Raw genomic sequence first — 17,314 nt, 5'->3', positions numbered from 1 at the left:
ACAGGCAGCCTATGATACCCTGTTTCAAAAACAACAACAAAACAACCTAGGACGTGTTCTGTTTCTGTCTACACGTTTTTCCTTCATTTATTGCTCTCTCTCTTTGTCCTTAACTCCTTCCTCCCTGCCCCCACTGATTTTCTTTTCTTTTTCATGCTTGTATAAATATGGTTGCCCCAAAGCTTCTGAGTTAGATATTTTAGCCACATGGTTGCCTCTGAACCTTACTTAGTTCCTGTTCCCAGTAACCAGTTCCCAGTAGAGATCTCCAAATGAATGTGGGGTACACTCCTACAGTGCTTAGATCAGCTGTCTTTGCCCAGTCCATTCAGCTGAAAGGAAGGGGGTAGATGTCCATGATAAACATTGTTGGAGCCTTCATCCTTTTAGGAGGAATGAATTCTGGAAGAGGTAATAGTTGTTGATAGGGAACCTTATTAAACTAGATACAGCTCCCAAAAAGTGTATGCCACATGAATAGTACTGCAGTGAGTGAACATCTTTGTAAATTGGCTCATTTATGCAAAATTCCTTTGACATAATTTCTAACCATTTTAATAGTTAGTCAGCATATACAAGTTCCAGTAGATATGGACAAGTTCTACAAGAAGTATGTCCCTTGTTTACACTCCCGTCAACAGTGTATACATGTTTTCCCATACCCATTAGTTCTGGTCACCAACCTGTTTGTCTTTACCAGGCTGAAAAATAAAAAATCTCATTGCTGTTTTAATTTCTGTTTAGTTTCTAGAAAACATGCACACTTTTACCATGGTTTTTAGCCATTTTTATTTTTTCTGTTCATTTTTTTTTGTCTTTTTTGCCCATTTTTAGAATTTGATGGGTTTCTCCCTTTCATTTGCCTAAAACTGTCATAAATTACCTGTTTGTATGACGTGTGTTATTTGCTTTGTTCTTTAGTAGTGAATGGATGCTTTGCCTTAAGGTGGTTTTAATTTTTTATGCAATCATATTCTTTCGTGTCTTCTCTAATTTTATGTCATGCTTACAGAATCCTTCGCTATTCTAAGATCGTAAAAGCATTCACTCATTGTCTTGTAGTACTTTACTGATGCACCTTTTACATTTTAGTCTTTGATCCACGTTGAATTTACTTAAGTTTTTTTTTTTTTTGAGATGGAATCTTGCACTGTCGCCCAGGCTGGAGTGCAGTGGTGTGATCTCGACTCACTGCAGCCTCCACCTTCTGGGTTCAAGTGATTCTCCCGCCTCAGCCTCCCAAGTAGCTTGGTTTACAGGTGCATGCCACCATGCCTGGCTAATTTTTGTATTTTTAGTAGAGACGGGGTTTCACCATGTTGGCCAGGCTGGTCTCGAACTCCTGACCTCAAGTTATCTGCCTCTTTCCACCTCCCAAAGTGCTGGGATTGCAGGCATGAGCCACCATGCTCAGTGAATTTACTTGAGTTTTAGTAATTTATTTATTTATTTTGAAATGGAATCTCGCTTAGTTGCCCAGGCTGGAGTGCAGTAGTGTGATCTTGGCTCACTGCAACCTCCACCTCCCGGGTTCAAGTAATTCTCCTGCCTCAGCCTCCCAGGTAGCTGGGATTATAGGCGTCCGCCACCACACATGGCTAATTTTTTTTTGTATTTTTAATAGAGATGGGGTTTCACCATGCTGGCCAGGCTGGTTTTGAACTCCTGACCTCAAGTGATCCACCCGCCTTGGCCTCCCAAAGTGCTAGGATTACAGGTGTGAGCCACTGCACCTGGCAAGTTTTAGTATTAAACAAAGGATCTGGTTTATTTTTTTTTTGATGGCCACTTAACTCATTTGTTGAATAGGAATTTTCCCCTAGTAATTTGCAGCCTTAAATATTACATTCCTATATACAAGCCTGTTTACACCATCTAGTCTACTTTCTTCTACTGATAAGCTCTTCTTGTGCCTGTACTTCCCTACTACTGTGGGTTTATAGCATAGATTAAAATATAATGGTCAACTAGGAAGGGGCAAGTATATGTTCACTGAATTTATAGAGTGAATGGTTCTATGCATACTGTTACTTTATGATTCATATTATACTGTAGTTCATAAGTTAATTACAAAAACCAGTGATGGTTCAAGTTAGTGCTTTGTATTTCTCTATATTCCGGAGACACAAAAGGCAACTGGGGATCTTTTAAGTTTGCTTTTGGCTGTGATTTCTTGAAGAGTTTTTATTTTGTGGGTTATTTTTTTATTATTTTGTTTTGCTTTGCCAGCAGTGATTTAGAGCATCCTTTTACAAAAGCTTATTAAAAAATCATTTTTTTACCAAAAGCTCCTATTTAGAAATGTGTTTATTTTTCAGACCTCAGGAAATTTTCTGATGGAATTTCAAGTGAAAAATGTTCCTTCAGAAAGAATTGCAACTCAGAAGATCCTGTCTGTGTTAGGAGAGTGCCTTGACCACTTTGGCCCTGGTTGTGTGGGTGTGCAAAAAATATTAAATGCCCGGTGTCCACTCGTGAGGTTCTCACACCAGGCCTCTGGATTTCAGTGTGATTTGACTACAAACAATAGGTATGATCTCTTACATTTGTTATTTTAAATATGAATATTCTGATGTATTAGCTTAGTTTTTCTCACACAGAAACAGTGTCTTTGCAATCTTAAACATGCTTGAATAATAATTTTTAAAAAATTTACCACTTGGATTGAAAAGTAAGAAATCTTTTCTCTTACATTATACCTATTGGTAATTTGGTGTTCCTAAACAGTGTTAGGATATTGTGTTAAAATGTTCACATATCTAACCTCTGAGAAGAAATGTATTTCATTATTCTTACTTGTGCAGCCTGGTAGTGTGTAGTGTGAAAGATGCCTATTTTTTAGGAGAAATTTCTGATGGCAAAAAAATAAAAAAGTAAAATAAGAAAGAAAGATGCCTATTTATAGTACAAGTCTTCTAAGAATACTTAGAAAATAAAATACCAACTTGAAGTTGACCTTTGAATTGCCTCCACATATATAGTCAACTTTGTGTACTAGACAAATGTCCTCTTTACTTAGGTCCAAAAGTGGTTGGAAGAGCTTAAGACTGGATGGCTTTTGTTCAGCCTGTGTGCATTGTATTATCATAGTGATTTGTTTGCTTAAAAAAGTGGGGTGGGAAAAGTTCTTTTGTACTGATGACTTTTCCTGGTTTCACAACAGGGAAAATTTATTTCTTTTTTTTATTATAATTAGTTTTGAGACGGAGTCTTGCTCTGTTGCCTAGGCTGGAGTGCAGTGTGGCTCACGATCTCGGCTCACTGCAACCTCCACCTACTGGGTTCAAGCGATTCTTGTGCCTCAGCCTCCCAAGTAGCTGGGATTATAGATGCATGCCATCACGCTGGCTAATTTTTGTTTTTTTAGTGGAGACGGGGGTTTCACCCTGTTGGCCAGGCTGGTCTCGAACTCCTGACCTGAAGTGATCTGCCTGCCTTGGCCTCCTAGAGTGATGGGATTACAGGCGTGAGCCACTGACCCTGGCCCATAGTAGGGAAAATTTCTTAATTGAGAAGTTTATTTCTTAACTTCTCATTGCATGAGTTCAGTTTTACTATGTTATTTGTTAGCCAAATAATCATTACTGAAAATAGATTCAGAAAATCAAGGCTAGAGCAGTTTTGATTAAACTCGAATCTTCACCCACAAGCCAATCCTAAGTACTTGCGGCTTTCTCTCAAGTAAAACTCATGGAGTAAAGTCTGTGATTTCTTGCCAAATTTTAGTATAAAAATATAATACTGTACTTTCTATCATTATTATATTTTCTTTATAGTATGTAAAATAGGACAAAATGACATTTATCTTTGTAAATATGTTATTTTCTTTATATCAGATACCTTATACTTTTTGATATTTATTTTTAGCTTAATTTAGCTTTATTTTCATACATAAAACACTTAATCACCATGAATTTCTAAGTTGCTGTTTCTTCTTCTTCTTTTTTTTTTTTTGAGACGTAGTCTTGCTCTGTCCTGTAGGCTAGAGTGCAGTGCCGTGATCTTGGCTCACAGCAATGCAACCTCCACCTCCTGGCTTGAAGCAATTCTCCTGCCTCAGCCTTCCGAGCTGGGACAGGCACATGTGATCATGCTGGCTAATTTTTGTATTTTTGTGGAGACAGGGTTTCATCATGTTGGCCAGGCTGGTCTTGAACTCCAGACCTCAGGTGATCTGCCCACCTCGGCCTCCCAAGTGCTGGATTACAGGTGTGAGCCACCACGCCTGGCCTTGTTTCTTCTATTCTTTTTAAAGACAGTTTTAGAGACAGTTTTAATTTGATGCTGTTAAATTATTTTTTTGTGCCATCTGTTGGTTCTTGGAGAAATTACAAGACACGTTTTGATCAGTAGGGACTTAATATTTTTAATTTAATTTAATTCTATTTTTACTTTTTTAGAGACAGTGTCTCTCTCTGTTGCCCAGGCTGAAGTGCAGTGGTGTGATCATAGCTCACTGTAGCCTCAAACTCTTGGGCTCAAACAATCCTCCTTTCTCAACCTCCTGAGTAGCTAGGATTACAGGTACATGCCACCACGCCTGACGATTTTTTTTAATTAAATTTTAAAAATTTTGTTTTCCTTTTATATATACATTTTTTATTTTTATAGAGACAGAGTCTTACTATGTTACCCAGGGTGGTCTCAAACTCTGGGCTCAAGTGATCCTCCTGCTTTGAAATGCTGGGACTACAGGTGTGAGCCACAGTGCCCAGCCAGTAAATGCCTTTTTGTCTTTATCGATTTTATATATATATATGTGTGTGTGTGTGTGTGTTTGAGATGACACCTTACTCTGTCGCCGAGACTGAAGTCCAGTGGCTTAATTTTGGCACATTGCAGCCTCGACCTCCCTGGGCTCAAGTGATCCTCCCACATCAGCCTCCCAAGTAGCTGGGCCTACAGGTGTGTGACACCACACCCAGCTAACTTTTGTATTTTTTGTAGAGACCGGGTCTTGTCATGTTTCCCAGGCTGGTCTTGAACTCCTCGGCTCAAGCTATCTGCCCACCTCAGCTTCCCAAAGTTCTGAGATCACAGGTGTGAGCTACTGTGCCTAGCCATTTATTAATAATTATAAAGAGACTTTGTGTGTTTTACATATTATTTAAATCATGTTTAGAAACTTTGATTTAAAAATTCTAAGTTCTAGGCCGGGCGCAGTGGCTCACGCCTGTAATCCCAGCATTTTGGAAGGCCGAGGCGAGTGGATCACGAGGTCAGGAGATTGAGACCGTCCTGGCTAACACGGTGAAACCCCATCTCTACTAAAAATACAAAAAAATTAGCTGGGCTTGGCGGTGGGCGCTTGTAGTCCCAGCTACTTGGGAGGCTGAGGCAGGAGAATGGCGTGAACCCGGGAGGCGGAGCTTGCAGTGAGCCAAGATCGCACCATTGCACTCTAGCCTGGGCGACAGAGCGAGACTCCGTCTCAAATAAATAAACAAATAAATAAAGAAAGAAATAAATATTCTAAGTTCTAGATCTACATTTTCTTTCTTTCTTTTCTTTTCTTTTTTTTTTTTTTTTTTGAGGCAGGGTCTTGCTCTGTCACCCAGGCTGGAGTGCAATAATGCTTTCTCGGCTGACTGCAGCCTCCGCCTCCCGGGTTCAAGTGACTCTCCTGCCTCAGCACCCCCAAGTAGCTAGAATTACAGGCATGCGCCACCACGCCCAGCTAATTTTTGTATTTTTATTTAAGACAGGGTTTCACCATGTTGGCCAGGCTGGTCTCGAATCCTGACCTCAGGTGATCCACCCACCTTGGCCTTCCAAAGTGCTGGGAGTACAGGCATGAGCCACTACGCCTGGCCCTAGATCTACGGTTTGTTTTTTTGTTTTTTGTTTTTTTTTTTTTTGAAACAGAGTCTTGCTCCGTCTCCCAGGCTGGAGTACAGTGGCATGATCTCGGCTCACTGCAACCTCTGCCTCCCAGGTTCAAGCAATTCTCATTCCTCAGCCTCCTGAGTAGCTGGGATTACAGGGGCACGCCACCACGCCCAGCTGAATTATTGTATTTTTAGTAGAGAAGGGGTTTCACCTTGTTGTCCTTCAACTGCTGGTCTTGAACTCCTGGCCTCAAGTGATCCGCCCACCTCGGCCTCCCAGAGTGCTAGGATTACAGGCATGAGCCACCGAGCCTGGCTTACATTTTAATTATCAATTTTAAGAGGATGTTTTAATGGGAATGAATGTATTTGATATTCAGCCATTCATATTAAATTTTATATTGCAAATTCATAATGCTTTTGATTACCTAATCATGATGTTCTGAATACATTCAGATATAGTAGGATATTTAGATATGTTTCTTGGTATAAGTTTAATTTTACCCTTGGTTTATAATTTGGGGATTTGAAAATTTTTCTTATTTTTATTTTTTGAAGGATTGCCTTGACAAGTTCCGAACTCCTTTATATATATGGTGCCCTAGACTCAAGAGTGAGAGCCTTGGTGTTCAGTATACGGTGCTGGGCTCGAGTACATTCACTAACAAGTAGTATTCCTGGTGCATGGATTACAAATTTCTCCCTTACAATGATGGTCATCTTTTTTCTCCAGAGAAGATCACCCCCTATTCTTCCAACACTAGATTCCTTAAAAACCCTAGCAGGTAAGACTAGAAAGAAACTTCTGCATTTTCTTTTTCCGATGTTATGAGTAGATATAATTACCATGTGTTACCAAAGTCCCGTCTATTTGTTTATTAGTCATAAAATTTGTCTTGAGTTTTTTTTAAAGCCTACCAGAGTCACGAGAGCAGATGATTTGGGAAGCTAGGGCCTTTAGCATTTTTTGAGAGTTCTGTTTTCTTTGTATCAGTTGGCAAGGTTGTTTACAGCAGTTGTGAGATAGCTGGAGCTTCTTCCCTAGTTGACCAAGTCTAGAATGACCTTTTCCAGATACAACTTGTTCAAATACAACTTTTGATTGGATCACAGTCTCAGAGATGACTTTCAAATCTGAACTTATGTTTAGACTTGTATTAGAGATACTAAAACTGTTTCGTGATGTTTCTAAGATTCTAAATGTGTTTTTAATGAAAAGCATATAAGCAGTCTTAGGTGCATTATTTTGAATTTGACATACTATATTGTTTGTATTATAAATGATGTTATAAATGCTCCCAGATTCAAGTGATTCTTGTGCCTCAGCCTTGCTGAGGCCTGCCGGAGAAGTTATGTTATAAAATCTTGAAATTGTAAATGCTAAAGGGAAGATAATTAAGGGGTACATACACACAAATGCATAGCATACTCTGTCTTCTACCCATCTTACATAATTGCTGCCTGATAATTCGATTAAGTGCTTTCTTGAATCTTCCTGTTTAAAATGACCTTAAAAGGCAAACTATTTATATAGCTTGGTGTTTAAAATCTTTAGCTCTCTAGACACGGCCCAGTTTTCTATCCTCTTCCCTACTCCTCTTTATGTGTCCCACATTCCAGCCAGTGCTGTGATTACCCTTGGAACATTTCATCTTAGCTCTTTGTTCACACTGTTTTTCTGCCTGGAATCTGCTTTCTCTTCTCTCAGTCTAAATTATTTCTTCCCTTATCCATATTAGAAGTGATCTCTTCCTGTTAACACTGTAAGTGTTGATATTGTTTGAAATTGACCTTAAAAAAAACATGATTTGTGTTTACAACTAATTGATCACAACCAGTTACAAATTTCTCTGTTCCTTCTCCACTGTCACTACTTCACTTGAGTAGCCTAAAGAAATAAAGTAAAATGAAATAAAATAAAATAAAATAAAATAAAGCTAGATTTGATAGGTTAAGGGAAAATGGGAAGTTTTCAGTGGTGTAGAGTGGTGGTCACTTATCTCACTTTTGAGATTAAAATAAAGGGCAGCATCAATATCTGTGCTCATTTCATCCCTTAGTGTCATTCATTCAGTATTTACTGATTACTTCCTATGCGTCAGGTGTTATTGGAACAGTGGGGGTATGAACAGTGTTCCCAGATAACTCACAATCTAGTGGAGAGGTAAGCCATACATAAGATATGGGCAGATCTTCACCACTAAACTACCTGTAAGTAGCACTTTCTTTTCCACTCCTGCTGTGTGCAGTGATGCTTAATGCTACTCTCATAGAAACCATCGTGGGGAAAAATCATGGAACTTTGGGAGTTCAGGAACTAAGAAACAGTAGAAGCTGTAAAAGATGGAAGAGAAGAAAGTTGAACTTGGGGTAGACTACTCCTGAGCATCTTGATTGCTCCCTTCAGTCTTACAAGTACTGGTACCCCTGCCTATGTCAAGGCCCTGTTGTCCTCTGTCTGGGAAGGCTTATATTGTCTTTCCCCCTTATCTCCAGTTGGGTTCTCACTAATCTATTCTTAGTTAAGAGAGTGATTTTCACAAATACATATGATAGTATTACCCTCTTTTGCAGTCCTTCAGTACCTTTCTATTATCTTTTTTTAAAATGGCCACTTTTTTTATTTTATTTTATTTATTATTTATTTATTTATTTTAAGAAAGGGTCTTGCTCTGTTGCCCAGGCTGGATTACAGTGGCACAATCTCGGCTCACTATAGCCTCGACCTCCTGGGCTCATGTAATCTCACTTCAGCCTCCTGAGTAGCTGGGACTATAGGCATGCACCACCATACCTGGCTAATTTTTAAATTTTTTGTTGAAATGGGGTGTCGCCATGTTTCCCAGACTGGACTTGAACTGGGCTCAGGGGATCCTCCCACCTTGGTCTCCCAAAGTGTTGGGATTACAGGTGTGAGCCACTGTGCTCTACCTTGTAGGCAGGCTGGAGTGCAGTGGTGCGATCTTAGCTTACTGCAACCTCTGCCACCCAGGCTTAAGTGATCCTCCCACCTCAGCCTCCTCGATAGCTGGGATATACAGGCTTGTGCCACCACTCACTCAGCTAATTTTTTAAAAAACTTTTTGTAGACATGGTGTCTTACTGTATTGCCCAGGCTGGTCTCAAACTCCTAGGCTCAAGCGATCCTTCTCAGCCTCCCAAAGTGCTGGCTCACACCTTGTGTGAGCCACTGTGCCTAGCCTCCACTAATTATTTTAGGAAAAGAATATGATATGTGGACAAATTTTAAATGACTTGTTGAGTTTTTAATTCCAAATCTACATTAAAATACATTTAAATATGTTCACATCGTATAGCATCAAAACAGGCAAAACTAGCTTGGAATTCTTTAATATTTCACTTGAAACATCAAATTTGATTGTTTTTAAATTTTTGCAGTAGCTTTTAAATATGGTAAGAGAATTTTTCAGGCTAGTTTTTGCAATTGCTTCTCGGCATATAGCACATTGTAGGTGCGAATTGCCAATAAATGCCAAGCAAAATTTGATACACTTTTTGCCTTCCATCACCTATGGTTTTTGACGTTGCTATAAAAGAGGTTGTCTTAGATTAATGTATATTAAGAATTTGGTGAAGATCATTTTGAGGAGGATTTATCAATATTTTCCTTTTTTTTTCCCCAAAATCCATGGTTTTTATACTTTCTAATTTTGACCAGTAGTTCAACTTTGGTGGACATTAAACCTAAGGAAGAAAACAATTTTAAACTGTGAAACAATCAAAACCATCTTGAGTACTCGGTGTTTAATCATCGAAGTGACTTGAATCTTGTGTACAATCATTTCATTTCTTCTAAGCTGTACCTCTCATTTGATATACAAATAAAGTATCAATTTGTTCTTTTTTAAAAGAAAAAAATATTTTGTTTGCTTCCTTGCTTGTTTATTAATAGAAGGCAACGTGAATTCCTAGAATACCTTCCAGAACTTCTAGGATTTTGTAAACTACTATTTAGAACCTAAGCTAAGATAAAGATCAAACTTTTTCACATTGTGTGCAGGGCCCTTTATCAGCTTCCTTTTTATCCTCTTCTCTTACGTTGATTCCTGTATACCAGTCGGGAGCTTTAGCCACTCTTGAACTCCTTGATGATCCCTGATGTTTTGTACTTTTTTTCATTGCTCCATGCTTTTGCCTGAAATGGCCTTCTCCCGGCCTCCCCCTCCCCCCCACCCCACTTTTTTTTATGGAGAATCTCAAGATTAAGCCAGAGAAGACAGACAAACCTAGTACAGGATCTCATTTGTTAGGTCTTCTCTTGCTGTCCTCTCTGCCTCCCAGTGGGTAGTGCTTTGTTGGTTTCCAAGCTCTTGGTACACACCTGTATTGTAACAACTGTTAGATTGTTGTAGTTCTTTTATGTGCCCGCCTCAGCATTGTGAAGCTTTTCTAGGGCTGGCTGTCTTTGCTTCATCTCTGCGTCTTCTGTTCCTGGCACAGTATTGGGTTCATCGTAGGAGTTCACTATGTAGATTTCAAAATGATTGGATAACATTTTAAAGTTGACGGCTGTTTGTACTGGGCAAGATGGACCATGATATTAACTTTCATATTTGGTTCCTCTTGAATTGCCCTGTTTCTTTGTGTTTTCTTATAATCTCCACTGTGTTCTCTCATATGTCTCATTTTCTTCTGTTTTCCATGCTTTCTGGCTTTGCTACTTTTGTTACATTTACTTCTGTGCTTAGTGCTTTAATTGAAGATTCATTCCTGAAAAAAGACACAGCAGCTAAAAGAGCATCAATATATGTCACTGATACTGCATCATAAAAAAAAACATAAACTGTTAATTACTTGAAATAGTAAAACATGTGCCCAGGTTCCTTAAAAATAGATCTAAGTAGAAATATATATACATACATACATTTTATATAGCTCCTTCAACATATTATAAATTGTATAGTAGAGCACGTAAAATGTGCTATTAAAATGTTAAAACCTAGAATAATTTTTGAGAAATTATGCAAGTAACCAGGTCTTGACAAAAAAATAACAAAAAACACAAAAAATGGGAGACAAATATATAGGAGGCTTATTGATCTCTCTGGTGATTATAGGCGTTTAAAATCAAATATCAGGGCCGGGCAAGGTGGCTCACGCCTGTAATCCTAGCATTTTGGGAGGCCGAGGCGGGTGGATCACTTAAGGTCAGGAGTTTGAGACCAGCCTGGCCAACATAGTGAAACCCTGTCTCTAACTAAAAATATAAAAATTAGCTGGGTGTGGTGGTGCTCGCCTGTAGTTCCGGCTACTCAGGAGGCTGTGGCAGGAGAATCACTTGAACCCGGGAGGCAGAAGTTGCAGTGAGCCAAGATCACGCCACTGCACTTCAGCCTGGGTGACAGAGCCAGATTCCATCTCAAAAAAAAAAAAAAAAATTAAAAAAAAATTAAAATATCAGCAATCATCCAGATTATTGATTATATACCTGCTATATGCTAGATGCTCATTGGGGGCAGGTCGGTGGTGGGGAGTTGGGCAATAATGAATAGGATAGTGGCCTTTGTAATTCCTTACTGGGGCAGAGGAGTAGACAGCATACAAACAGTCACAGTGCAGTCAGATAAGTCAAATGGTGAATGGAACAAAAAGGATGGAGAACCAGTTTGGAATTATGAAATGCTTTCAAATAGGAAGTAGCCATTGATGAGATTTCTGAAGAGTGGGAATTTGCTCTTGAAAACAGCATATTATCTGTTGCAGATAGTGTGGGCCAGGGATTTTATGGTAGTTGTATATTTATGAAAATTATTACCTCTTAAGATATAAATACTAGTAGAAAAGGTGAATATCCGAGTCTACCGTGCTGTTTTTGAGTTTGTTTTGCTGAATTACTGAATTCCAGTTAGTCTAGAGTGCTGCATTTTAGAAATTACCTGAAGCTTTTTTAGTTAGCATTCAGTTTGTGTCATGTATGAAGATGTTAAGAATGGATTTGGAGATGTAAATTAAGTATTGACTAGAGATAGTGCTGAAATTTGGTTTGGTGAAAGATGGGGGAACTCCCTACGTTTCCATCTACTATTAGAAAACTGATTACCTCAAAAATTGATTAGGAATCATTGGGTTGTTGAAAGACAATAATTCTAGTATGCTAAATTAAATGTAATGTTAATTTCACTGTGGCATAACTAGTCTCAAATCTTTTTTTAAAATTTAACTCCATTAAGAGAAGATAAAAAGATTTGAGATTAGTTATACCATAGTGAAATTAACATCATTAAATCATAGACAAGAAATTATAGATTAAATCGTTATTAAATCATTCAATCATAATTATTCAATCATTTATAAAATCTATGATTTAAATAAAGACTAGAGTAGAAATTTACTTTATTTGTTTTGTTTTTTTGAGATGGAGTCTTGCTCTGTTGCCCAGGCTGGAGTGCAGTGATGTGATCTCAGCTCATTGCAACCTCCGCCTCCTGGGTTCAAGCAATTCTTGTGCCTCAGCCTCTTCAGTAGCTAGGATTACAGGAGCAAGCCACCATCCCTGGCTAATTTTTGTATTTTTAGTAGAGACGGGGTTTCACCATGTTGGCCAGGCTGGTCTCGAACTCCTGACCTCAGGTGATCTGCCCGCCTCAGCCTTCCAAAGTGCTGGGATTACAGGTGTGAGCCATCGCGCCTGGCCTTAAACTTATTTAAATCATAGATTTGTATTCTGAGGTGGGGAATATCTTTGAAATATGTGAAATAGGCTGGGCGCGGTGGCTCACGCCTGTAATCCCTGCACTTTGGGAGGATGAGGTGGGTGGATCACCTGAGGTCAGGAGTTCGAGACCAGCCTGGCCAACATGGTAAAACCCCATCCCTATTAAAAATACAAAAATGAGCTGAGCGTGGGGGCATGTGCCTATAATCCCGGCTACCCAGGAGGCTGAGGCAGGAGAATTGCTGGAACCTGGGAGGTGGAGGCTGCATTGAGCTGAGATCATGCCACTGCACTCCAGCCTGGATGACAGAGCAAGACTCCGTCTCAGGCAAAAAAAAAAAAAAAAGAAAAAAAAATTGTGAAATATTTTTTGTTTGTGTTTAAGATGCAGAAGATACATGTATAATAGAAGGCAACAACTGCACATTTGTTCGTGACTTGAATAGAATTAAACCTTCACGGAACACAGAAACATTAGGTAAGTGTCTTTTTGTTTACTTGATCCTTTCTGGATTAAAACAGGCTTTCCTCTGATTGTCCTTGTTTTATTTTCTTACAGAATTACTACTGAAGGAATTTTTTGAGTATTTCGGCAATTTTGCTTTCAATAAAAATTCCATAAATATTCGACAGGTAAATAATGTTTTACTATTCAGTTATTAGTATCTGGTCTTCCACTGTACTAATTTAATTAACTGTTTTCAAAACACTCTAATAAATGTTATTTATTTCTTTTCTGTAGTAATTTGTAGTAACAAGGAGGTTGATGTCCAGAGAAGTTACATGACTTGACTAAGATCAGTCATCCCTTTATGCCAAATAGCAAAAGCCAGTTCTTTAGCATCTGCCTTGTTATTATGCCATGGGACTTCTGTCCTCACTTAGTGTAATACTGTATCCTTCATGATATGGAATACATTCCAGAAAGTTTCCTGAAAAATATTATTTACATACAGCTGTTTTTAAACTGGATTTGTGTCTATGGAATAAATTTAAGTCCCAAAGATAGATTTCAGTGATTCCCTCAATTTGAGCCCTTAGGATTTAGGTTTTTTTTTTGTTTGTTTTTGAGCAAACGAACTTATGATTTGGATTCCTCTGAGCAGCTGGGATGAAAGACATTTTTTCTTTTCAAAAAGAAAGGCAGAAGTCTAGACAAAATTTGTTTACAAGCGGGAGATAACTTGGGATAGCCCTCTGTTTGGGTTTATTCTGCTTAGCATTTGTCTACTTGATTACAAACCTTACAAGATTGGCTTCATAAAACACAAACCCAGATATACTTTCTCCTTATTTCTTCACCTCTCCTTTTTTCATCCTTCCCTCTTACCCTGCTCATGGACTCTTTGTTAAAATAAAAGATTGGGGAGAGGAGACAGAAAGGATTCATTCAGAAAGCTTTGCAAATGCAATCTAGAAGGAAAAAGTCATAAGCATACAAAGTTCGTCACCTTTTTTGTACTCCAAAGCTCAGAGATGCCAAGCATGAAATAAGTTAGGGAATATAACAGCTGCTGCTCACATTGGGGAATTTTGACCATTGGCTTTGTAATAGTTAATTAAATTTATGCTATCATTTGAAAGAGGAAAAGATATATAGACTAATGGCTTATGTTGGTCATATGATTCATAGCTTTAGCTTTTCTTTTTTTCTTTTCTTTTTTTTTTTTTTTTTGTTTTTTGAGACAGAGTCTCACTGTATTGCCCAGGCTGGAGTGCAGTGGCACGATCTTGGCTCACTGCAGCCTCTGCCTTCTGGGTTCAAGTGATTCTCCTGCCTCAGCCTCCTAAGTAGCTGGGATTATAGGCGTGCGCCACCACACCTGGCTAATTTTGTATTTTTAGTAGAGATGGGATTTCACCATGTTGGTCAGGCCTGTCTTGAACTCCTGACCGCAGGTGTTCCACCTGCCTCAGCCTCCCAAAATGCTTGGATTACAGGTATCTTTTTTATTTCTGTGAGATACTATCTTATGTGGCAGAGCCCTTTTGTTGGATCTATAGGAAGATAATGGAAACTTTTTAGTGTTTTAAATAAATAATGAATAATCCTTTGTTCCTCCTCTTTTTTCCTCATCTCATATTTGGGAAACATTAATTAATATATTTAATTTAAGGGTTCTAATTTTGTGTGTTTCTGTTTCTACCATAATAGGTATGCTTTTAGCAAGTCTCAGAAATAAACGTATTTTCATCTTACTTTCTGTGTTTTTAATCATTTTTTCCCCTTTCATGCTCTACCTTGTTAGGTAAAAGTTATATTATTTTAAAAAATACTTTTGTTGGTTGACTTAGTCCAGATACCTCTTCTCTGAGCAATGACATCCTCATCCATAGATGATAAGCCCTAAGTTATTTCTCCAAAGAACACTCATAAAACTTACAACAGGGAAAAAAAAAAAACAAAAAATGAGAAGTACACACACCCACCATGCATACATACTCAGTCCCCTGAGAAAGAAATTCTTTGCTGTGTAAAGTTAATGCTGGTGTTTTACGTGTTTTGACATTTTATTGAGTTAACTGTTTTTATATCTAAGCCCTCCATGTACTTACTCATTTTTTCTTCTGTGTAATAATCTATAGGGAAAGGAGCAAAACAAACCTGATTCTTCTCCTCTGTACATTCAGAATCCATTTGAAACTTCTCTCAACATAAGCAAAAATGTAAGTCAAAGCCAGCTGCAAAAATTTGTAGATTTGGCCCGAGAAAGTGCCTGGATTTTACAACAGGAAGCTATAGATCGACCTTCCATATCAAGTAATCAGCCCTGGGGGCTGGTATCCCTATTGCTACCATCTGCTCCAAACAGAAAGTCCTTTACCAAGAAGAAAAGCAGTAAGTTTGCAATTGAAACAGTCAAAAACTTGTTAGAATCTTTAAAAGGTAACAGAACAGAAAATTTCACAAAAACCAGTGGGAAGAGAACAATTAGTACTCAGACATGATGGCTGCTACATTGTGTAAAGAACTGGGCTTACCCTATCAAATGGTCTGTGGACTTACTTGGAAAAACTGGTTTGAAACTTTCACAGATCTCAGCTTTCATCTGATGTCACTTTTCATGATCTTCTTATTGGCCCCCTTAACCTGGTCTGAAGTTCTGGGATGTTTTCAGTCTGATCAGTCTGATACTCAGTGGCACTTTATTAAAACATCAGCTGTGGAGTGTGGTGGTGCACACCTGTAGTCCCAACTGCTCAGGAGGCTGAGGCAGGAGGATCTCTTGAGCCCAGGATTTTGAATCCATCGTGGACAACATAGCAAGATTCCATCTCTAAAAAACATGAAAATAAACATAAGCCACAAGGAATGAGTGAAAGATTATTGTAATGTGCTTTAACTAAATAGGTAAATATACTGAACAAATGCTAAAACTCAGTTTTAGGATGAAACCATTGTTGATATCCACATCAGTCCCTGTTTAGAAAACATTTAAAATGACTTTTAGTTATGTACAATACACTGGCAATGAATACATTAAGCTTCAAAATTTGGTAGTGCTCTCGAATATGTATATTTGTATTTTTCAAGCGAAGTTCTCTTATTCACATATAAATTAAAGTGGATTGGTACTGATATCAAAAAATGTTTATGTTTTTAGAACAGACATTTCAGTCACTGCATTCTTAGGTATTCCAAACCAAATATGATGACATCAATAGATTGCATTTTAAAAATATTGTTTGATTTTTCTGTTTTCAAAAATAAAATTCTGTTTCTAACTAAAATGTGATATTCCCAGTATTCCTTCGCATCTCTTTTGAGAACTCCCCTCTTCCTGCAGGAAAGAGACATACTTGTCTCTCAGTATATGCAGAAAATTGGTTCCAGGACCATTCACGTACACCCAAATCTGCACACACTGAACTCCTTCAGTCCTGTGGAGCCCGTGCATGGGAGAATTCCACCTTGCACATAAGCAGATTTTGCATCCTGTGAAAATACTGTATTTTCTTTTTTTTTTTGAGACCGAGTCTCGCTGTGTCGCCCAGGCTGGAGTGCAGTGGCGCGATCTCGGCTCACTGCAAGCTCTGCCTCCCAGGTTCACGCCATTCTCCTGCCTCAGCCTCTCTGAGTAGCTGGGACTACAGGCGCCCTCCACCACGCCCGGACAATTTTTTTGTATTTTTAGTAGAAACAGGATTTCACCATGGTCTCGATCTCCTGACTTCGTGATCAGCCCGCCTCAACCTCCCAAAGTGCTGGGATTACAAGCGTGAGCCACCGCACCTGGCTGGGAATACTGTATTTTCAATCCAAGTTTGGTTGGAAAAAATCTATGTGTAAGTGGACTTCACAGTTGAAACCCACGTTGTTCCATGGGCAACTGTATATTGATATTTAATTTCCATTACATTCTCTGTGGAGCAACTTTTTTGCTTTGTTTCGTTTTTGAGACGGAGTTTCGCTCTTGTTGCCCAGGCTGGGGTGCAATGGCACAGTCTCAGCTCACTGCAACCTCCGCCTCCCGGATTCAAGCGATTCTCCTGCCTCAGCTGGGATTACAGGCACCCACCACGCCCAGCTAATTTTTGTAGTTTTAGTAGAGACATGGTTTCACCATGTTGGCCAGGCTGGTCTCGAACTCCTGACCTCAGGTGATCGCCCACCTTGGCCTTCCAAAGTGTTGGGATTACAGGCGTGAGCCACTGCACCTGGCTTCTGTGGAGTAACTTTCTATTTAAGAAGCAAGTAAGGCCCAGGCATAGTGGCACACGCCTGTAGTCCCAGCTACTTGGGAGGCCGAGGCACAAGGACTGCTTGAACCTGGGAGACAGGCTACAGTGAGCTGAGATCACAGCACTG

The 17,314-nt window shown here is 39.0% G+C and overlaps 1 protein-coding gene across 3 annotated transcripts in view; it reads left to right on the top strand.

Annotated features, from left to right (window-relative positions):
- Positions 1-17,314, top strand: part of MTPAP (mitochondrial poly(A) polymerase) — a 102,427-nt gene that overhangs the window by 20,938 nt on the left and 64,175 nt on the right. For 2 of the 3 annotated variants that reach the window (XM_063637313.1, XM_063637314.1), the window contains exons 5-9: positions 2,319-2,530; positions 6,387-6,613; positions 12,890-12,982; positions 13,064-13,137; positions 15,091-15,171. In XM_063637313.1, the coding sequence (XP_063493383.1) occupies positions 2,319-2,530; positions 6,387-6,613; positions 12,890-12,982; positions 13,064-13,137; positions 15,091-15,171 (687 nt within the window). Of the gene's footprint in view, positions 1-2,318; positions 2,531-6,386; positions 6,614-12,889; positions 12,983-13,063; positions 13,138-15,090; positions 16,237-17,314 lie in introns of those variants that run through there. The other variant, XM_055275036.2, reaches the window with a different exon arrangement.

Source organism: Symphalangus syndactylus, chromosome 4 (genome assembly GCF_028878055.3).
Source record: "Symphalangus syndactylus isolate Jambi chromosome 4, NHGRI_mSymSyn1-v2.1_pri, whole genome shotgun sequence".
NCBI lineage: Eukaryota > Metazoa > Chordata > Mammalia > Primates > Hylobatidae > Symphalangus > Symphalangus syndactylus.
This window is presented reverse-complemented; position numbering and strand designations above follow the sequence as displayed.